The sequence below is a fragment of the Centropristis striata genome, chromosome 19 (assembly GCF_030273125.1).
Source record: "Centropristis striata isolate RG_2023a ecotype Rhode Island chromosome 19, C.striata_1.0, whole genome shotgun sequence".
In the NCBI taxonomy this organism is placed as follows: domain Eukaryota; kingdom Metazoa; phylum Chordata; class Actinopteri; order Perciformes; family Serranidae; genus Centropristis; species Centropristis striata.
Window position 1 is genome coordinate 17,852,098 of NC_081535.1, and position 23,576 is coordinate 17,875,673.

General features: G+C 35.8%; 1 protein-coding gene across 1 annotated transcript; it reads right to left on the reverse strand.

Moving 5' to 3' along the window:
* Window positions 1-941: 941 nt before the first annotated feature.
* On the reverse strand, window positions 942-19,840 carry prlra (prolactin receptor a). Its single transcript, XM_059357304.1, has 9 exons — window positions 19,576-19,840; window positions 9,855-9,939; window positions 9,429-9,561; window positions 7,763-7,932; window positions 5,587-5,753; window positions 4,619-4,760; window positions 3,520-3,616; window positions 2,839-2,908; window positions 942-2,377 (listed from the first exon to the last, which is right to left on the reverse strand). Exons 2-9 carry the CDS (start codon window positions 9,916-9,918, stop codon window positions 1,352-1,354), a joined length of 1,869 nt encoding a protein of 622 aa, XP_059213287.1. The 5' UTR covers window positions 9,919-9,939; window positions 19,576-19,840; the 3' UTR covers window positions 942-1,351.
* Between the last annotated feature and the right edge of the window lie 3,736 nt (window positions 19,841-23,576).

Sequence of the window (23,576 nt, forward strand, 5' to 3'; positions counted from 1 at the left end):
CTCACTTTGATTTTAAGGTTTTGTTTTAATTATCTTTAAATATTCCCATTTAATGTTATTTTCCGACCTTTGTCATGATGTCTTGTGTGAAGCACTTTGAATTGCCTTATTGCTCAAATGTGCTATATAAATAAGCTAGCCTTGCCTTGCTTTGAAATGTTATGTTTAGATATGCAAATAAGGTGTTTAACCATTTTCTGTTTGTTTTTTTAAAGTACAGGAAATAGTACAGGAACAGTAGTTAATCAGCATATTTTGGCCTCATTAATGGTCATTACATACATGCAATAACAACAGTCATGGAATCAAAATAGTCAAAGAGTAGGAGACACACAAAGAAATCTACATCCCATTACTGTATATTGTAAATTTATTAGAAGCATGATTTTTACGGCAAGCTTTCCAAAAATATTTGATTGCTGTGTCAAATTACATTTAAAAAAATGGCAGCTTTCTGTTTATAAAGCTAAATACATATATACATGCAAAAGAGGGAGAAAGGGGTAAATACATCAATGTATCAGTTAAATAACAGAAATGTATTGTTGTAAATGGCCAACGGCTATTTTCACATTCAAAAAACTAAACATCTTAGATGTTTTGTGCCATTAATTTGCCTTTGCCAGTAATGTTGCAGATCCTCGCAGGTTTTAGCTGAGGAGAAGGCTGGTAGTCTCTCTCTCTATAGATATATAGATATATATATGTTTATCCTTTAAATTGATCAGATTTTTCATACTGGAACCACCGCAGAATAATGCTTCAACATGACTTGAACTGTAAAATATAAATATATTGTTTAGAGGTGAAATTATATTTCTGATGTGTTTCTCTCTGACCAGCAGAGGACGCTGCAGTACCCCTAATGTCTTCAACATGTAGTGTTCTACAGGGAGCCGAGTAAATAAGTGCATACAAAAATAGAAACAAAATAAAATAAACATATTATGTTTAAACTTTCTGCAGATTTGATTTTACACAAATAACTTTGTAACTGATACTCACATCACACCAGGAAATATCAATATATTTCATGAAAGACATTAAAAAAGTTCATGAAATTTGCCTGTGAGGAGGAAAGGGTTTATGAAATATGAAGAAATATTTTTAGTTAGAATGACAGCATATCGTAAAACATAATTTATATAATCAATGATACTCTTTGATTAGAAGATTATTATTCAGATTTTTTTTTTCTAAATGTGTCACTTCATCAGAAAAGATATCTCTTTGGAAAAAAATAAAGATAACAGCAAAACATGGTCTGAGTCTTCCAGTGTTTTTTGTATTAGTTCTGGCCTGAAACAGGTCTTGCAATGTCCCAGACCTGCCATTTGGGCTAACAGGGCACCTAACAAATGGGCAGTCTGCTCATGGTGGCAGTGTCAACATAACCAGTCACTGCCAAGGCCGCTTCTTCCTGTACTGGCATGGCCGTGTGACTGCATGCTGAAAGCTTCAGAGAAGATCTAACTGAGGACGACATGTAGCAGTTCCCCGTCCCTCCATTCATCTCCCGGCACACGGCTCCTTCCATCACCTCTCTCTGGAGCAGCAGCACGTTGCCACTGTCCACCCCCTTCACCTTGCTGTAGTCCTCCCCTTGAGGGATCTGGGGGCAGCCTTCCATGCTGCCGCAGCCTTCGACAACGGGCTGGAGAAGCACCATGTCCTCCTCGTTGACCCTCTGGACTTCAACGTACTCCGTGCCCCGGAGAGCAGGAGACAGTGAACCAGGGGATGACTGTTTGCTGGCGATGTTGGAGATGTTGACATCACTGTGGGCCTGGCGAACCTGCGTCTGGGGATGGAGCAGATGAGGCTGTCTGTCCCAGTAGCTCGGTCCCAGAACCTCCCTGGTGCTGTGGCCCGGCTGGATGAGGTAGGAGGACGTGGAGAGGGAATGCTGCTTGGCCATCTCAAGTGACCTCTGTTGGTCCTGCGGGCTTGAGCTGTACTGCGGCAGTGGAGAAAACACAGAGGGCCAGGTTTTTACCCTCCCACTAGACATGTCAGGGCTAACCATGTCTCCATGCTCCTCCCAGCCCTTCTGGCACCTCTGTGCCTCCGTCCGCATTCGACTGCTTTCCCGAACAGTTTCCCTTTCTTCTTCTTCTTCTTCTTTCGCCTCCCCACACTTATCCATCAGCAGCGTGTGGCTGTCACAGCTGCCACGACCAGAGTCACTGTCAGACGTAGAACTCTCAGATTTGAGGCACCCATCATGCAGATCCTTGCTTTCCTCCAGCATCAGCTCCTGCTCCTCAGGGACGTACACCTCCAAGTACTCCACCAGCAGGTCCTCGTAGTTAGATGATGTTGTTGGAGGGAAATCGGACACCCCCAGTGCAATGAAGACATCGTCAGATTTGCCATTCTGCACACAAAGAGGAAAATTCAGTGACATTAAAGTAGTAATACAAGCAAGCAGAATTCCTTTTTCCTATTTCACAGTTACCACACCTTTTCCAAAGTCCAATTTAAGCACTAATCAAGCATTCTCAAGGTGTGTTTTAAGCTTTTCCAGCACCTTATAACTGTAAAATAACACACAAGCCAGTGGCCACTTTATTAGGCACACCTGAACAATCTATAAAAACCATTACAGCTGTTTTGCAATAATAGTCTTCTTTTATGATTTTTTTACTCTATCATAGAGGTATTACTCAAGTATATGTTTATCTTTGAGGTCATGGTTCGTGGTATTGTTGTATTTGACTACATTATATTGAGAGATGTTTCTGATATTCTGCCACATGTACAAACTGCTGTTTAAAAATGATTATTTGCAGTTTTCTTGTAGAAATCAAAACATTGTTCCATATGTTGCCGCTTTACCTTGAGAAGATGCTCATCAAATCCTTTAATTTTAGGACCAGGGACAGGTGGCAGAATACAATCCTTCAGACTTCACACATGGAGAAAAAGAGAGATCTATGTCAGGGCTTCTGAGCAGCAGGTGAAAATCAATAAACATGAGATAACAAAATCATCACCTACCATTGCTTTAATAAAAATCAGCAGTTTTCTTGCTGTATACTAGTGCTGTGTGATCAAGAGTATAATAACTTAAGAATTACATTATCTCAAGATATTAAACTGTTTTAGTGTATTGCAGTGTAGTTTTTAGTGTATCGTGAAATAATAACATGTTCATTTAATTTTCCTTCTTAATAAGAAATAAATACAAATAACAATAAGTCTAACAAATAAAAATATCATTAATCATCACTTTTTTGCAATGGCCATTTTAAAATTGTTTAAAATATTTTCTCTTGAGTAAATACTTAAATTTTGTCATAGTCAGACTGACTATGTGAGATCTTTCTGTGCACAACAAATCAATTAGTGAGTGCCTTTTTATTGGATATTTAAATCATAATTGAAATGAAACCAGTAAGTATCTTGAAGTAAGCTAAGACAATCAAGCTGTGTATAATAATCATGTATTCATGTTACAATTAAATACAACATTATGATCAAACAAGTTCCATCAAGACTTCATGACCATTGTCTCACCTTTGGCTGTTAATTTGCAATAACCATGTAAGGATGAGGAAGATGAAGGCAGCAAAGATCGTGATGAGGATCCACACTGACTTCTCTCGATGGAAATCTGTACGATACAACAAAGCAACGTGAGTGTCTTATCATCGATTTCTTCTTATAAACTTTGAAGTGTACTGTAGATACACTACAGGCCAAAAGTTTGGAAGCAAGATCTAATTTGTACAAAAAAAGATCATAGTTTCATTGGTATACTTTGCAACAAAATAAACATGATTATTACATAAAGAGTCACTTATCAGGATACATTTTACTATAATTATCAGGTATGTGGGGTTTTCTTGCTTAGACTTTGCTTTCTTCAAAGTAACCTCCTCTGGCTTTAACCACAGCATGGCACATACACGCATTCATTCCACAAGTTTTTTAAGATATATGCCAGGAAGCTTTCTGAAGTTCATCAATGAGAGACTGCTGATATTTGGGGAGCACTTTTCTGACCGATCGATTCAATTCGTCCCACACAAGCTCAATTGGAGAGAGGTCTGGAGACTGGGGGGCCAAACCATCTTTCCAAAAACATCTTCCTCTTCTTTTTAGTCTAGGTAACTCTGACAGAGCTTGGAAGAATGATTTGTGTCATTATCTTGCTGCAAAACAAACTTTCGACCCACAAGTCTAAGTCCAGATGGAACTGCATGATGCTGGAGGATGGAGTGGTACTCTTCCTTCTTCATGATACCCTTTACCTCAAACAAATCTTCTACTCTATCGCCTGAAAACTTCCCCACACCATGGCACTACCACCTCCATGCTTTATTGTAGGAGTTATGCATGGTGCTTTAAGACGTTCACCAGTTTGTCTGCGATTTGAACCAAATCGTTCAAATTTTCTTTCGTCGGTCCAGAGAACTTGTTTCCAGTCATCATAGGTCCAATTTTTTCTGTGCTTTTGCCCACTCATGTTTGTTTTTCTTGTCCTTTGTACAAAGTTTTTTTAAACTGTTTTTAAAAAAAAGTCATTGTGAACACAAAATTAAAGTTGTTTTTCCTGTATCGTCCTTGCTTCCAAACTTTTGGCCTGTAGTGTAAATGTTGGTAGATGTCTTACAGTCAGGAACTTTGATGTAGGAAGTGGAACTCCATTCACTCCAGAAGCCATGATCGGGCTTACAGCGCACCTCAACAAGGTATGTGCCACCTGACCGAAGGCTGAAAACGTTAAACATCTTCTGCTGGCCTGCAAGGTGCACCTGGAGATACAAAACATGCAGATGACACAATGTGAGTAGTTATAATCACATACAAATTATAAATGTTGGATGTAAGCAGCAACCCCTGGGCCTGATAAGTGAAGCAGAATTGCTTTGAACCTCCATTCTTTGTAATTGCCAGCAGGGAGCAGGGGAGCTGGTTGCAAAAATAAGTCTGCATTGAAGTCTATGAGAACTTCTCACTTGATTTATCACCTCAGTAAACATTTTCCCTATTGAGTTCTTTTTTTTAAATTCAAGTCTTATTCAATACAGCATGATGTTAATTTTGTAAATCATGGTCTTATTTAGAGTAAAATAGACAATAAATCAGGGGATGCTTTAGGGCTGGACTACCTTGTGATTTGCTAAGTCGCTACCACTGAGACCTGTCAATCAGGATAAAGCAGTGCAATAGCCATCAACTTGTTTCTGGGTGTTGTCTGTGTTTTTGTCTTACAACTTTGACCCTTTCACAGTGTGTTGTCAGTTCACGAAAGTCAAGTGTAACATTTTGGTTGCCTAAAAATATCTTGTTCAACATTTGGTTGAACTAAAAGACACTCTAAGGAGTTGGCTATTTTTCTCCCCTACTCCCCACCAAAGAAAAACAAAAAACAAAAACATCACAGTTAATGTGAATTATTATTATTATTATTATTATTATTATTATTATTATGGATGCGCCTTGCTTACTAAGCTAGCTGGATGTCGCAAGCATTAGCTGGTAACTTTGTGTTTGATATGCTAACTATACAACTTCAGCATCAGGCTTGAACTTTTTATCCACCGGCCCACTCCCTTGGATGGGTATTGAGTTAAATACCTCCCAGTCATCTTCCTCCTCCAACTTGACACGGAGCTCGTATATGAGAGTGATCCAACCGGAGCGGGTGTCCGCTTTATGTGGCGGCTCCCATGAGACCCGGAGGAAGGGCCAGCCCTTGTCCTCCATTACAGTCACCGCTAGCTTCTCTGGAGGATTAGGCTTGACTGGAGAGGGAGAGAGGGAAAATGTGAATGAGGGAGGATGTGTTTTCTGTTTGTGACAGGAGAGAAAAAATGAGGTGGATAATCGCGTTCAGTGACACAATAGGAACCAAGTGTGTGTCCATGTCTCTTCTTGTAATACAGTGCACACCTCTAGAGGATGAACACTGTCACTGCAGTGACTTTCTAAAGATTTGTTTAAATGTGTGTGTGGTGTACGTGGTTGAGATAAATGTCAATGTTAAGGCTTTTCGTTATCTTCTCTGAGACATGTTGTTGACAGCTGTGGGCGAGGACAAAGGAATTTTAGGGATGAGATTAAATCAGGTCAGTGCAACTGTTTGACACAAGAGGAAGAGGAACTCTTTTAGATAGGCAGCCTCAAGGGCACAGAGGTTACTTTAACTCCTTACACTCTCTTTCATGGACAAAACAACAATGCAATATTTATATATTGTTACATAATATGAAGTACAGCTGGTATTTATATTTAATCAGATGCCAGATGAAATAAAAAAGCTGGAATTATTCTATATGTTTCTTGTTGTCAGCAAATCCCAGAAAAAACAGAAGTGTGTTAGTTTATCTCCCAGTTTTGTCAAACTTCCCTTCCAAATCTGTGGCTTTTGTCCCCAAGCACCATGTGTTCCTACTTTCAAAATAGGTCACAAGGATTATTCATTTATTGGAAAAGAAAAGTGCTAAGTCATTTCGTAAAGAAATAGTGATGTTTTTGGGAACTATTTTCAGTCAGGGATATATTTGTACTTGGTGCTCTGTTGAGTATTTAATTTTCAAAATAAACTACATAATCAACATGTTAGTGCATCAGTGTGGCACTTTTTTTATTTTTTTATTTTTTTGGAACAGTAATGGATGTCTGTGGCTACGGACAGCAGTATTTGTTTGATTCATTTATTTTTTGTTTAAATATGGAAATATGACAGATTTAAAATATTGGGAAAAGGTGAGTGTATATAGTGCATATAAATGATATTTTATATAAAAATGTAATAGCCATTTGTAGACCTCAGCTTGCTATATGCCCAACAATGTATTGTGTTGTTGGATAAAGATTCACAGACCAAGCACTAGTCAGTGGACAGGACAGAAGTATTAAAGGTTAAACAGCATATATTTGTAAATATATGGAGACCTTTCATTTATTATATTAAGGATTTAGATTAATCTGCAAGTGGATGACTAATTTCTGTGGACAATGCAGTTTCTAGGCTTGTAGATTTAAAAAAAATCCTCTAAATACTTAAAATAAAATAATATACTTATATTTTGCATCTATTGTACAACCCTGATTCCAAAAGCTGGGACACTGTGTTGGGCGTAAATAAATAAAAATTCAGAAGGAGATTGTATATATTTAGATAAAAAACTTTCCCAGTTTGACCATAAGTTATCTTTGTACTGTATTCATTTGAATGTAGGTCACAAAGGATTTGCAAATTGCTATTTTATGGCATCTTTGAATTTTATTTACAATAATATAGTCCATTTTGTATAGATTACCTTTAATAAAATGGAAGGAGCATTTTTGTTTTGAGTTTTTTTCTCCTTTTTTGGGGGGTTTTGTGTCAATGCAGCAAAGTCATGCTTCCTTATACAGTATATTATACAAATGTAAAAGGCTGTATGCTTCATGGTTTTAAAAACAGAAATAAAAATACTGAGGGGAAAAAAAGAATATCAACTTGTTTAATCTGTAAATCACTCAATTTGTTTTAAATGTGGTTTGATCATAATTTATTCAGCAGGCTGACAGAAGATTGCACTTCAATTGCACTGCTTTAAAATGGTCGACCTTCAATGTGAAGTTCCAGCTGGAGGTAGGGTTGGCACACTCAGAAAGCATTAGCCCTGGTGTAACCCGGTGTGCCACTGAGCAGCTGTGTGAGTATGCATGAAAGCAGAATTTTTTAAATCCTCATGGGGGAATTGTGCCTGGAACATCACAAGAACAAACATGACAACCACAAAAAGAGCCTGCATTTCCTCACCGATGTAGACCACGTCTATATCCACGGGGTCGGAGAAGGCGCTGCCCAGTGCGTTGGTGGCCACCACTGTGATGTTGTAGTTGACCCAGATGGACGTGTCGTTCTTATTAAAGAAGCAGGAGTTCTCTCCAGCTGTGTGGTAGTCGGGACACTCGTACACTGTCTCAGAGCTGCAAGAGAGGCAGGGAAACAGCATGTTATTGCATGTGTGCGTTTGTACTGTGCTGCCCTGTTGATTTCCCAAGAACAGCATGCATTCTTCATGCTACATGTTCTGAAACTGTGTGGGAGATGATGAGACAGACGGATAGAGGGCGACTGCTAGATAAAATTAGATAAATGCTTTTGTGTATTGCAAACAGAAATAGTTTTATGTTTCAAAATGGGTCACTAGTTTGCAAGTATACTTGGCGTCGTACAAAACGTTATTTTCAAGGACTTTCTCTTAAAATCCAAGCATTTTAAACCTTGAAAACACCACTTGTAATACAAGTGTCTTAATCGATTTTCAGTCCTGCCATTTTTTGTGGTTTCTGCGTCATCTCTAGGATGTTTTCTTTTCATGAGGACATTGAAAATAATTCAGCTGACATGTTGTGCACGAGGGACACTTGGTTTCAAATCCCTGTACATCTGGGTTCTTTAATGAACACATTTATGTGTCCTTGCTGCTGTAGCAACAACTGGTGCTGAGTGGTCAGATGACCTATTTAGAGGGTACATCTCTGAAAGATGTTGCGAGCTTTTGCATGCATAACGCTCAACCAGAGGTGTAGTGAAAGAAAGGAGAGGATGGTGTATGGAATCTACAACATCCCACAGCCAATCGCAAGCAGTGATGGAAAAAGTATTCAGATCCCTTACTTTGGTAAAAGTACTAATACAACAGTGCAGAATGACTCCACTACAAGTAAAAGTCCTGCATTCAAAACTTACTTAAGTACAAAAGTATCCGCATCAAAATGTACTTAAAGTATCAAGTAAAAGTACTCGTTATGCAGAATGGACCCACTCAGATTGTTTTATATATATAAATGCCAAATATGTATTTGGAATACGAAATGGATACAATAACATTATTGTATTGTTAATTTTTATGCATTTATGTAAGCAGCAATTTACTGTTGTCCAGGTTGGGCTAATTTTAACTACTTAATATACTGTTATGTGGTTTAATTTATAAACATAAACATAATAAATGTATTTATCCTTTTATGTTAAATCTTGACCTGAAAAGTAACTAAAGCTGGCAGCTAAATGCAGTGGAGTAAGAAGAACAATACTTTCCTCTAAAATTGAGTGATGTATAAAGTTACATATGTGGAAATACCAGCTGGACATCTTTTGTGACCAGAAAGGTAATAATGTGTACTTCTTATGCAGAATGGACCCACTCAGATTTTTATTTAAATTCTAAATATATATTTAGATTATTTGTGTATCGCTATTGAATATAGTGGATGTTGCACTGATAAGGGTCGAAAATTGACTGTGGAACGCTGGACACTCAATTTTAAACTTGTAAAAATGGTTATCAGGAGAGCTGCAAATTAAAGTTATACATGTGCTTATAGATGTGTTTTTTCCATTCAGTACCAGTATACTGTAGTTGTATGGAAGCCATTAATGAAGTGCACAAAATAAGTGAGCGTGCTTCTGCGCTCACCTTTCTTTGCGATAGTACAATGCGTGTGTAGTGGGCAGTCCCCCATCGGATCCTGGCTCCCACCAGCAGGTAAATGTCTCTTTTTCTGGAGAGCGACATCTGGTCAGTGCAGGTTTCCCTGGTGGACTGAAGCCTGAAAAAACAATATAAGATTACACACTGAACAGGCATTGTGCAGTAAGGCGATACACCTCCTAATTTTGATTCTACCCATGATTTGTTTTTATTTTATTAGTACCCATTCATTCTTTTCTCTTAACAGGAAAGTAAGAGAAAATAAGAGACATTACACAGTGTGCATTATGGAATAAAACTACAGAGCAACGGATGTGAATTAAAAATTATATGTATATAATAAACCACTACACATATTACGTGTGCAGCCCTGGCTCCTGTTTTCTGCACCACATGCATCCAAAAACTTACGTTTCCCCTTTGCATGTACTGTGGAGAGCAGCAGCAACAGGATGACTTCCACGACTTTCTTCATTATGGCACCACAGAGTGTTGACTGTTGGATGGAGAAAAAAATAAACAGATCAGATCACATGACCCGTAAAGTTTGATGCTGCAGCAGAACGGCATGTCTTGTTTTGAGTCACAACAAGTTTGCATCACAAAGGAAAGCTACTTGCTGGAGCGGAGATTCTTATTGTCTCACACCTTCATTGGGAGTTAAGTCATACATAATTAGAAGGAGAAAAATCAGGAGGATGTTATTCACAAGTAAACAATATTGAATTAATAGAGAAAATGAAATGAAATACTGGATTTATTACTGCTGAGGTCATTTATGTTATACAGTCATGGAAAAATTATTAGATTTTTTTCTCTAATATCTTCTTCATTCTATTGCCTGGTACAACCAACTTGTTTGGACAGATATAATGATATCAACAAAAGTCGCTCATAAGAGTTTTATTTAAGAGCTGATATCTAGCCATTTTCCATGTTTTTTTAATAATGATTTTGGTTATTATTATTATTATTATTATATCAGTTGATATAATATGATATCAGAGCCCTATCGGTATCAATGTGTATGCTGTTCGATATGTGCCGTTACGTTTTTTACACAATATTTAATGCAGGAAAAGGTTGCTTGGCATGATTTTAAAATGGTGTTAGCTATTATTTATCTTTTTTATTTTAATAATCAGCAATTGACTGAAAATCAACATTAATTATGTTTATTTAGCAATTTATTTTATTCATATTTAGTCTTTATTTTCTCAGTTATCATTTATAGAACTGGCTGTCACTGTAATGCATTGTTTGTATAATGTATAAAAATGTTAAATATCATTTAATAATGTTTTATGTTTGAGAAAGCAGCTTTCTGGGTACATATACAGAGTGGTGTAAAATATTTGCACAATCCACATAAAAGTGGTCTATTTGGTCTCATTTTACATTCCAGCTCAAAAAATTACTGTATCAGCTACCATATCGCTTATAGATACATTTTTCTTCTATGGGCATCAGTCTCAAAAATCCCATATGGGTCGGGCACTAGGAAAAATATCAGCAGTGATACATACAGAATATCATTAAAGTGGCAATTTGTTTGAGAACATTACTGAATTATGCCCACCAACACTACAAATATTCATAAATGTTTAAAAACTTTAATCATTTAAATGCCACTTTTTTTTTTTTACATTATGCATTTTTTTTTATCTGGGTCATGTCAGTGATTAGCAACAGCATATATTTTGATTTATTTGTATTTTCTTGTGTAGTTTCAGCTTTTAAAAACCCCCCTTAAAGAACAAGAATGTCCCCTTCCTAAAACTGCTATAAAAATACTATATATTTAATTAAAAAAAAAAAATGAAATGATGAGTTAAATGATCATCACAACCAAATATTAATTTCTTTTCAGAATTTTTAAATCTGAACCCAAACTACAAAAACAAAAATAAAACCTCACTCCCAGCCTATATGATCCAAAAGAAAACAAAAAAATGATCTCTACAGAACAGCAAATGTGATGAACTGAAAGAAAAGCTCCTACAGTGAATGCATGTGGTTTCACTAAGGATTAAAAAAACATCATCTCCGTCTCTGTCCACCTCTACCAGCTGGCACATGCAGCGTAACTGATTATATAACCTGAGTTCAACCACAGACACACACACACAGTGGGAGGCCAGTTCACCCGACTTCCATTCGCTCGACTTGGAAATCTGCGTTTTCCCAGCCATGTGCAGATGTTTGAGTTATTACTGAAAACATGGAGGGAGGGGTGGTGATATAGAGGGGTAAATAAAAGGGACAGCTGATGTTGCATCGGTGAGAAGTTGTCAGTAAGCACTTAAACCCTCACGTGCGCTCCCACATGCTCTCTCTTTTGATTACTGGTGACAAACTGCTGCTGTCAGTTGAGGATTTGACTTATTGAATAGAGAGAACTTAACTGACTCTGCTTAACTGACATGCATGTTAACGTTCTCACAGCACACATACTGCCTTCCCACACCTAGTCTATCAGATATGAACCTCAGCAGCATTACATCTACAGCTCTCACTGCAGATAATGACACAGAATGACCCCTTCAATCACATTGCTACCATCTGGTCGGAGATACACAGCACTTAAATGCAGACGAGCTGGCTTCAGCAGCAGTTTGATCTGCCTCGTGACATTGTTTTTCTGCATGTGTGCGATCAAGGGAATGTCAGTCAAACTAGTGTTGGGTTGTTTTGGTAAATTATGTCAAAGTAAAACAGATTTTCCTGAATCTTTCCTGAATATCAGTTTAACTGGTGTTGTTTTTTTATTTTTTATTTTATAGATGGCTTTTATCTCTTTTTTCAAATGACTTCATTACAAAACATGTAGATTTTGTGTGTCTGTCTATATCTGTTTTTCTGTGTTTTCACTTCAGCCTCATTCTGGGATGATAATAAATCAAATCTAACCTCAGAACAGTCAAGAATGTTCTTAGATGAAATAAAATTGAGTCTTAATAAATGTTATTATATGCAAATGACTGCTCTTTTTAAAACCTCCAAATCATTAGGTGCTCAAAATATAAACATTTTTCCAACATAGAAAACTGTTGCTGGAAAAATGTCTGAAGGTTCAGATACTACGAATGGAATATAAAAAATGCGTTCTGAACATAAAATTCAACGTCATCTTTAGACTGATAAAAAACCAAGGAGGTCTTTTCTTTTCTGTATCAGACTGTGACAAAACGTCTATATGTGCTGGATGAGAATTTGTTGACAGTATTTCTGATTTAAGTCTGTGAGAAGTCAGTATTACTTCAGAGCAATGTGTAGTTTGAAAGGGAAACTTTCAAAACCTGATTACAAAAATTTGGGACAATGTCCAAAACCCAAAGAAGAATGCAATTAATTGATAATCCTTGTTGACATATATATTGAAAAACGTACAAAAACGGCACACTTAATAATCAAATATTCATATCTATATTTCACACAGCGTCCCAACCATTCTGGATTTGGGGTTGGAGCTTCTCCAGTCTGCAACCCACAGCCACACCTGCACACCTTATCTCCACTGCCCCACAGGCCGCACGGTGCTGCAGTGTTTATGATACACGCTTTGTTTAAAACATCAACAGTGAGCTATAAAAGTGGTATTTCTAGGAATGCACAGCACACAGCAGCTTGAATTTCTGCCAAGTATCTTGTTGACGTCAGTATCCAGCATTTCACAGAACAATGAAAGCCTGAAAGTCAATTTTGACATTATTAATAACAATAATTATAACGAGCTGGTCATGTTTCTTCTTCTGCAGCAGCTCTACAGGCAGCTTATTCAATGACTGTTAACTTCCTTAAAGTCATAATGACTTTTGTTAAGTTACCAACTCTTCTTTATGGTGCCTTAATTTCAATAACGTCACCATGATCTGATAATTGGCATTAAGGTCGGGCCCTGGATTAGCCTCCTGCTGCATATAGCCGTCTTACGCAATCAGTAGCCCAAACTGAATAAGCTGCTAAGCTGGGAAAGTGCCGGCCTTCAGTGAGGAGCTCTTCCCTCACAGAAAATAATAATGGTCTGCACTTTCTCTGTTTTACCCCGAAGCTACTTCTCTTATCTACTATAAATTCTGTATATCCATCCACATTTATGGTCATCCTAGAAAGCCAGCTTCCAAAACTATGGAATTCCCTATAGTTTATAAGAGATGCAAGCTCTGTAAACATGTTGAAATAACAGTTAAAAGTTAGTTATTCAGCATTGCCTTGTTACTTCTATGCTTTCCTTTGTTTAATTTCTATCTTTCACATAGTGTTTTGTCAGCATACCTGTTTATCATGCAGTATTTGCACTTGTTAATGTATTTTCTTGTTTTTTTTCACGTTATTGTATAGCACTTTGAGCAACACCCCCTGCTAGAATAATACTGTTATTATTATATATTTTAACCGCAATGCTCGCTGACCCACATATCATAATTGCACAAAGGTTCAACACAGTGGCCTTATGTACCACACAGACCAAATTATACACTTGTGTAAATTATAGAGAAGCAACCAATTATGTAAACAGTCTCTTGAAATTCAGCACAAGCTTCCCTGCAGAGAAATATATATATTTTTTTAATTATGATTTTTTTTTTGTTGTTGCTTTTTTTCAGTTTAATTATATTTAAGTTCAAGAAAATCACAAAATTATTTGAATTATTTTAAATTATTTATTTAAATCCTTTTTTCTTTTTTTTAAAATTAAATGCAGTAATTGTGTCAAATAATTATGGCCTTTGTATTGACCAAGAATATTTGTGATTATGATTCTGGCAATAATCAAGCAGCCGTGCCTGTATGAATCACTGTATTTTACGGCAAACAACACACAAAGACCTACTGAAATGACTCAGTCGTCTCATCATGAGGCTAAATTTAGACTTGTGAATATGAATCTTTTACGAATGGTGCTCGTTAGCTGCCTCTCACTTTCAAAAGGTGAGAGGCGGACGTGTTAAATGACTTGTTAAGGAAAAAATGCGAGCAGAGAAGTAAGAGGATCCCCTCTGGGCACGGCTGTACAACAGCCCATCTTTACAAAGGTGATTAATAAGGAATGTTTCTCTCTCTGCACAGCTGAGCAGCACAGCATGCAGCCGCCCTGTCTCTTAGAAGAAAAACCCAAAGTAAACAAACCATCCTTTATCATTTACTGCAGTCATGAATTTTAGTTTTGTATTGACTTGTTAATAAACTGAGCTAATGAGACTGTTATTAGAAGTAGAAAATAAGTTTTCCTCAAAAGATAATTGCTCTGCTATGTGCAATTATATTTGAACTGTTAATTTTTTTCCTTATCTCTGCTACAATGTTATACACCATGTGTGTATTACAATTATCATGTGCAATTATCCATCATGGACATGTCTGTGTCATTGTTTTTCTTATTTCTTATTATGCATATAGTGTGTATAGCTATTTATTTGTATTTCTGACTTATTTCTTCTTGTATAAAGTGTATAGATTTTTTTTCTTATTATTTTTATGTAATATATTTTATTTATATCTCTTGTTTTTTATTTTGTATATGGTGTATACCTATTTTCTTTGTAATGTTTAGTTTTTAGCTTGGATATAATGGATGTAGCTATTTTATTTGCATTTTTGTTTATTTTTTTAGCTTGTATATAGTAGTTGTTTTTTATTTTGTATATAATTTATATAGCTATTTTTTTGCTTGTATATAGTGCATATACCTATTTGTATTTTTTATTTATTTTCTTGTATATAGTGTATATACACCTATTTTTATTTATTTATCTTCTTGTAAATAGCGTATATAAGTATTTTATTTGTAATTTTGTTTCATTGACCTGCTAGCTTGTATATACCCATTGTATAGTTTTTTTTGTTTTATTTTGATCTTTTACATAGTGAGTATAGTTATTTTATTTGGTTTCAGTCAGTCACTTCCCCCCCCCCCCCCCCCCCCCCCCCCTCTCATGTGGGATCAATAAAGTTTATCCAATATTATCTTATATGAAAGCTTCAACATATAAACATGGAAACTATCTCAGAACAGTCTCTTCTGACTTTAGGAACTATGACTTCACAGTCACTTCACAAAGTGTATCAGCAAAGTTGATATGATAGAAATGTGGTTTGTTGTTGTAACAGTTCCTCGAGCTGCTGTCCTTTATCAGAAAATATAAATAGAGATTCATTACAGATTTGGCCATGAATTGAAGGAATATATAAAACAGATACGAGGGATCACACTCACTGATTTCATATCATGGCACTGACTTTCACTCCTACTCTGAAGCAGACTCAACACTTCCTGGTACTACAGAAAACTGGTTGGATCAGCACCCTTAATGCCTTTCTAGGAACCTTTTCTTCTTGTGTGGGAAGTAAAGGACAGAGCAGCAACTGAAAACAAGACATAGAACTTAAACTTGCTGAGTAAATGTCAAGGAGATGAACACCTCATTTTAATGTCATATTACTGGTGGAAAGTGTAAGATGATACCAGTCAATATAGTCCTCTGACAGACATAATTCTACATATTTTGTTTCATAAAATACACTTTCTCCTTATGGAAATGTTTGAAGATATAATTTACTGTACAGGTTCAAAATATATAGAGCTTGAACTCAAAGTACAAAACAATAAATAATATGACAATATTTTGTTCTTAATCTTTGGATGTATCTACCACATGAACTACAGTCTGCTACAAAAGTGTCTTCTTTTAAAAGCACAATAAAACCTTTTTTTTCGCAAGCTTTTAGTGTAATTATAATTTTTCCCTTTTACAAATAATAACTATAATAATACCTTGTTATTTTAACGTATTCTGATATGTTTTTATATGTTCTTATATTGTACTCTGTATGTTTTGTTATGTTTGATCTTTGTCTAGTTTTGTTTTGAAGCACAATGTCGTATGAAATGCTCCATGTAAAGGAACTTGACTTGACACATTCGGCACACAAAACGCAAGGATGTCACAGCAGCAAAAAGATGGTGGTGCTTACTTGAACATATACATCCAATACATTCCACAACATTAAACAACAAAAAACAACTAATCAGGTGTTGCCTGTTTCAGCACTGTTACAGCTTGCAGCAATAATGATACCACTGATTAGAGATGCAAAAAACATTCGAATAATCATTAGTTGGTAACTATGAAAGCAATCTCTAATACATTTTAATTACAATAAAGTTAAAATTCTCTGATTCCAGCTTCTTAAATGTGAATGTTTCTAGTTTATTTACTCCTCAACACTGCAAAAAAAGAAAAGTTGGGTGAACTCAAAATTTTGAGGCAACAAACTTCGATAAAATTTTAAGTTGGACAATTAAACTAAATATTTTAAGTTTTGTTTTTGAGTGTGCTCAAACCTGAATTCAGATTTTTGAACTTATAATTTTACATTGTAATAACTTTTAATCCTTACTTCTGCTAACTTCTACAATGTGCTGAATTGGCACGATTGTAACGCCGCTATGAAATGTCAGCTAATGTTGTTACCACAATTTTGAGTTAGCATTGATACGCTAATGGCTCCTCTTGTAGCTGTAACAAGCAGCGCCGCTAGCATCAGTTAGCCGCTAGCTTTCGCTAATGACCGAATTTCACCAATTTCCCGCATTTCACAACAAAGAAATAAGAGTTAGCAGAACTATTGTCCCTTGTTGTGACCCCCAACTTAAAGATATAAGTAACAACAACTCACAAACTTGTTTTTGAGCAGACAACTGTCTACCTTTGTTGTGCTAACTTACATTATTGCCCTAAATGTCAATAATTTATATTTCCAAGTTTTACCAACATAAATCACTGTTTTAGGCAAAAAATACAAGTTGGCTTTTTTTTTTGCAGTGAATGACAGTAAACTAAATATCGTTGAGTTCTGGACAAAATAAGACACTTGAAGATGTCCTGTTGGGCTTTGGAAAACACATTTTCTGAAGTATTATAGCCTTAACAGCTGATCGACTGATCTAGAAAACAATTAACAAATTGATGGACAAGAAAATAATCATTAGTTGCAAGCTTGTAACTTACATTCAGGCATACTGAGGTTAGGAAATAGGTTAGTAAGATAGGGGGAACAACTTATTGGCATCCATTAAAACATGACACATCAGCCTGGTGTGTGTTTGTTAAGGTGAAATAATCACACATGTGATTTCTCCTGACACAGCTGTGGTGTGAGGGATAGATTAAACATAGAGTAGGCAGCCCATGCTTACTCTATGCCATGATATAATTGCAGCTGCAGGCGTGTGGGTGTTATAATATCCCCACACACACCTCCATCCAGTTTGTCCTTAACAGATGGAAACACTTAGTGAGGTATCCTGGCTGTATGTGTGTGTGCACACGAGAGGAAGGAATGAACACCTCTTATGTCATTTAGTTAAAAAAAATTAAGGACAACGTATTAGTGAGTAACTGCTTTACAAAAGGGCAGTGATCATGAGGTTGTGAAGAGATGTTATTATCATGGGTCACCAGTTATCCCAACCACTACATTATAAAAGCTTATATAATGTCAATGAAGCATGCAGGTTATATTTCAGCCAATTCTACCAAAGATATGATATAATATGTGTCATATGATAAGGACTGGGCCTCACCTGTATGCAGAATACTCATATTACTCTCCTTTGTTATATCAAATGAGCCTGTTATGTGTGTGTTTTAAGTGTGTGTAACAAAAGGTCAAACTGCTCTGAATTAAACATGAAAAATTAATTATAATTACAGCTGCAGTTAGCATGCAACACTGATTTCATGAAGTCCCGGTGCAGTCCAGTGCAGGATGGAAACAGTCACTAAGCTGCAGGCACCTCAGATTTTAATCCAGTATTGAGTTGATCAGCTTGGTGCTATAATGGCCAACGGCCTTTTCAACCTGCTAAACACAGGAGGACCAGATCACGACCCTGGAAATTCCATTACACCGCTGACACCCGAGCATCATCCTCCTCCCACGCTGAAGGAAATAACCTGCCGATCAGTCAGCTCCTTAACGGGGAACGTGTCTCCAGTGGAACACAAACAGTATGTTGTAACTGTTTAAATTGACTTACATGCGTTGTCAGAAGGAAAAAATAAGGGGAAATCCCTTGATCGACTCACATGACCTGAAAACCGGCTATCCTGGATTACTACAAGAACTTTTCAAGCCTTTTCAAGGTGCATCTTCAAACTTTTCCAGTACAGTACATACACTGTACAGCATAATGGTTGTGATTTAATCAGATGTTATTTAGCTATAAACAACCCAAAAAGGGTGACAAAATCAAGAAAAACACAACAAAGTTTCATGTATCAACCTGTTTTTTAAGGTGACTTGGCTTCCTATATAACCTTAATATCTAGCCGTTTCAAGCACTTATCCATACCTGAAAACAACTCATCATTATGAGTGAACATGAGAAACATGTTTTCAAGGATTTCCAGCACCAGGCAAACCATGCCTATCACTCTCAATGATACCATCACCATGCTTTATCTCCATCTCAATGAATAATTAAAAATGAAACGCCACTGCAGCAAGTTTGTCTTTGTTTCTTTGACAAGATTGTGACATTGTTATATCATTTTTGAGTGAACACCTAAACACACTCAAACCCATACAGTAGCCTATATATACTATAAAATCGAATTTTAGGACATTTGAGCATAAAGAAAAAAACTTTTTTGTGTCCAATCAAAACATTGGGACCTGCATTAACATTTTAACCATAGACTGTATAACACTCACTGTTACATGCTACATCACAACCACACTGTTGCAGTCTGTCTGCTACAACTCTTTGCATCCAATCTACGAATATAAAATCGATACAGTGATTAAGGAATCAAAACATAATATCCCGATACTCAAATGCATCAATATTTTTCTTTTACACCTCAATGAAATATGGTCCTTTATGAATCAGTTTGACTGGACCTGCAACCTTAAGCAGCTTGGAAGAACAATTAACATTTTATAATGTAATATTTAACGTTCAAAATTAGATGTAAAAAAATGCTGTTTTTTAAAGTCTATGTGGTCGGTACAAACATTACCCTGATGCATCTGAACCTGCAGTAAACTCCCCCTGCCTCTGTGTTCACTCAGATCGGTCCTGATGATACAATCTGTACTAGGAAGTTAAATTTTAGGATCTTACCAGCTGCTGAGAGGATGTTTTAGTCTCTCCCGCGGTGGTGACTCCTCCGCCGGCTCCCACAAGAGCGGACTGACCGACTTGTATAACTGGTTTACCGGGATGACAGCAGACAAGGGAACATGCATTACCGGGAGCTCAGCCTTCCTGCCAGCGAGGGAATTGCAACATCCCACAGTCCGAGCCGCTGTGACCCTGAGGAGGGCGGGGCCGCCGCCTTAACCCCGCCCACGGTCCGGGTGTCCAGTGAGGACAGACGGAATTAATATTGTCATAAATGCAATCCCTCTAGGTGTAATTATGTTATTTAAAAGTACATTAATACAAAACCCATCATTATTGCCCTTTGATCCAGCCAAACTTGAAATCGGCCAAATTTGTTTCTCCTCTATAGGCAATAGTAACCGTAATATACGCTCTTTATTTCAGAAAGAAGTCGTATCAACTCCACATGTAACAACCTATTGGAATAACCTTATTAATAACCTTAACTGGAAAAAGATCTGTAACTTTCCTGCTAGATATATAATCAATAATAAGGCTAAATAAGTATTTTTAAGATAATTCACAGAATTTACCCATCTAAAGTCTTTTTTTTTTTTTTTTTTTTTTTTTTTACAAAGATTTCAGAAAGACATAGACTTAAACTGCTCTTTCTGTGAAGAACACCCTGAAGATGTTTTTCATTTATTTTGGTCTTGCCTTTTCTCAACTAAATTATGGGAAGATATTTGTAACCTGATTTCTTTTTCGATTGAACCTCATTTGTCCCTGTGCTTTGAACATATACTGTTTGGTTTCACTTACTTTCCTTTTGCAAAAGAGAAACAATATTATATCATCAATCTCATGATACAGTTAGCCAAATGGCATATGCATAAATGTCGTTACGTTAATCAAAAACCTCTCTTTCTCATCTTTGAAAATGAAACCAAACAATATATTAAGTCTATTAAGAAGTCTACCAACATGAAAGCTATAAAAACTTTGAATTTATGTACACTTTACAATGTTTTTGTATGAAAGCTTGCCTCTGTATTGTTGAAACCCCCTGACGTTGGTGTATTGTCTTGTATTGCACCATGATGCTTTAATAAAGCTTCAAAAAAAAAAAAAAAAAAAAAAGGACAGATGGACTGAGTTCACATCCACCTCAAAGGCAAAACAATGGAAAACAAAAAGAGGACATTTGGGAGCTTAAACATTGTGCCAAGTTTGTTTTATACAGTGAAATGTAACTAAAGAGGCTATATTTAGATATGAAAGTACAACATTGATGTAAGGTGCTAGTACTTTACTTGAGTATTACCCAATGGTGGAACGTACATTTACCCAAGTACAATACAATTATATATAAATACAATTGAGGTACTTAACTTGAGTATTTCAACATAATTATGTAACTTTATACTTCTACTTCACTACATTTTATGGGCAAATATTGAACTTTTTTACTCCACTATATTATATTTAGCTGCCAGCTTTAGTTACTTTTCAGGTAGAGATTTAACACAAAAATACAATAAAAAATGACAATAAATCAATACAATAATACAATACAATAAAAAATCACATGCAATTAAAAAAGATTACTCATGCTTATAAATCAAACCACATAACAGTCTATTAAGTTGTTAAAATTAGCCCACAACACACTAAAATGCTGCTTACATAAACACATCAATAATAATAATAACCCAATAACATGTTTAGAATATATAAAACAATCTGAGTGAGGCCATTCTGCATAACGAGTACTTTTACTTTTGATACTTTAAGTACATTTTGATCCTCATACTGTTGTACTTACTAAAGTAAGTTTTGAATGCAGGTTTTTTACTTGTAGTGGAGTAATTTCACAGTGTGGTATTACAACTTTTACTTAAGTAAAGGATCTGGATACTTCTTCAACTACTGGAATTACCACTTTCTTCTACTTTTAACTCACCCCCCTTACTTTGCAGATTTGATTAACGCTGCAAAATAATAAAAAAAATAACTTAGGATTTAATATTAGGAAGACTATGGAATTCACAAGCTAACCTGCAGTAGATAAAGTAATTAAAATCAACTCCTCCTCTGTATAATTAAAAGTGATGAACACATTAACACATCTATAGTCCAATAATATAATATACAATATTCTGAATAAGTAGGCTACTTTTAATGTTTCTACTTTTGCACATATAAATTAGTAAGATTTTGAATGCATGACTTTTACTTGTATGTCTAAACTGTGATATGGCTACATTAAAGCTCTGAATACATCTTCCACCACTTGTTTTTTATTACACCAAATTATTTTTCATTCTCTCCAAATGTAAAGAATTGTCCCATGGTTGTGGTTATTACACATTACCCCACTCTCTGTTTTACTGTCAGGGATGTTGGGATCCCTGGTAACCTAAATAAACAGATGCCCTGTGGCACACCAATCCACTATGCCCTTGCTGTAACTATATACATTGAGCATGAAAACCTGTAGGATCATAGTTTTCTCAGAAAAACAATAAAAGTCACATGTCTTTAGGACAACACATTGTGCTACCATAGTGACCTTAGCTCACTGTTCGTATGAACAAATATTGTAAAACACATTGTGACATCAGAGCATAAAATACTGTTTATCCTCTTACCGGTTCCTCTTATTGGAGCTGTAAACATAGTAAGGTCTCCCAGTATTTGACCTGTCTCTCTCCTATGTTCTGTCTCTAATTCACTCACACATGGGAGTTTATCTCCTCTTATATTGTTTGATATGAGCATATAAAGGATTAATATGCTTCTTTTTGTGTAGATTTTAATTCTCTAGAATTTTTCGCAAAATGACAGAAAGCAGTGCATATTTTTGTTCGCCTTGAATAAGACTAAACATGTATGGAAAAGGGAAGTCTTAAAGTGTGGAAGTCTGTGATTCTGTATGCAAAAAACAAGCATTCACAAAGGCGAATTAATTATAAAACACACATTGTTTCTAATGAAACTCAAACATCTGGGAGGATACAGAAGGAGAAAGAGATGTAATTAGTTTCAGTATCTTTAGGGATCTGTCTCAGTATCCGATCATTGTCCAACATCCCTTTTTACTTATTCTGATCTCTTTTTTGGGAAAGCTACACCTACAGAGATATTAACATCATTGACACAAACACACATTGATGTCAAAGAATTCCTGGAAACTGATGATGGTATGGACAGCAATGTGTGCTTGGCACCAAAATGTAAACCAACTTCAGGGTAAATCATGTGAAGAAATAATAAAGTAATTAAAAAAAAAAATAGGGAAAGGTCTAGTAAAGCATTCAGATATTCACTATAATACTTATTATACTTATTTATTAATATTTTATACATTAATTCATTCATTACAAGTAAAAGTCATGAAAGAACCTGCAACCCTTATTATCATTATTTTTCACTATTTTAGGAGTTTATTATTATAATTTTTTGTTTATTTTTGCTTGACTGTTTATTTATGTATCACAAAGTTATGTATTTTGACTTATTTTCTTTGTCCGTCTTTGGTTATTCTTTTCCCTGCTTCCATCATCTTTGCACCTGTAAGGTCATTATTTTTTGCATAAATAAAAAAGATAAGAAGTATAAAGCTGCATAAAAGGGGAACACTTATGTAAAATACAAGTACAATAAATATGTACTTGAGTCCTATCATCTTATTGTGAAACAATTTTCCTGTCTGCAACATCTCAGTGATTTGTGTAAAATGTCTATACAATCAGTGATTGGTGAAAAGAAACTCCTGTCTAATATATCTTCTTTTAAAATTAAATTAAATTCAAATAAAACATCTACCATCATTTATTTATTTATTTATTTATTTATGGGGGGGGGGGCTTACATGTGCATTTAAAAAAATAAATAAATGGTTAACAATAAATTATTAACTATGATAAACTATTTTTTTTTTAACAAATACACAACAAAGTATTTGGATGGACTGATTGTAGCTTGGGAAATCTCCCTGCCCTCCCCCTTTCAGCTCT

Bases quoted from the DNA above. Each gene is read 5' to 3' on its own strand.
- prlra (XM_059357304.1), bottom strand. From the start codon at position 9,918: ATGAAGAAAGTCGTGGAAGTCATCCTGTTGCTGCTGCTCTCCACAGTA. The intron at 3,617-4,618 runs GTAAGACATCTA...TGTATCGTACAG, and splicing joins CTACATCAAAGTTCCTGACT to ATTTCCATCGAGAGAAGTCA. The intron at 2,909-3,519 runs GTGAGACAATGG...CCATGTGTGAAG, and splicing joins TTGCAAATTAACAGCCAAAG to TCTGAAGGATTGTATTCTGC.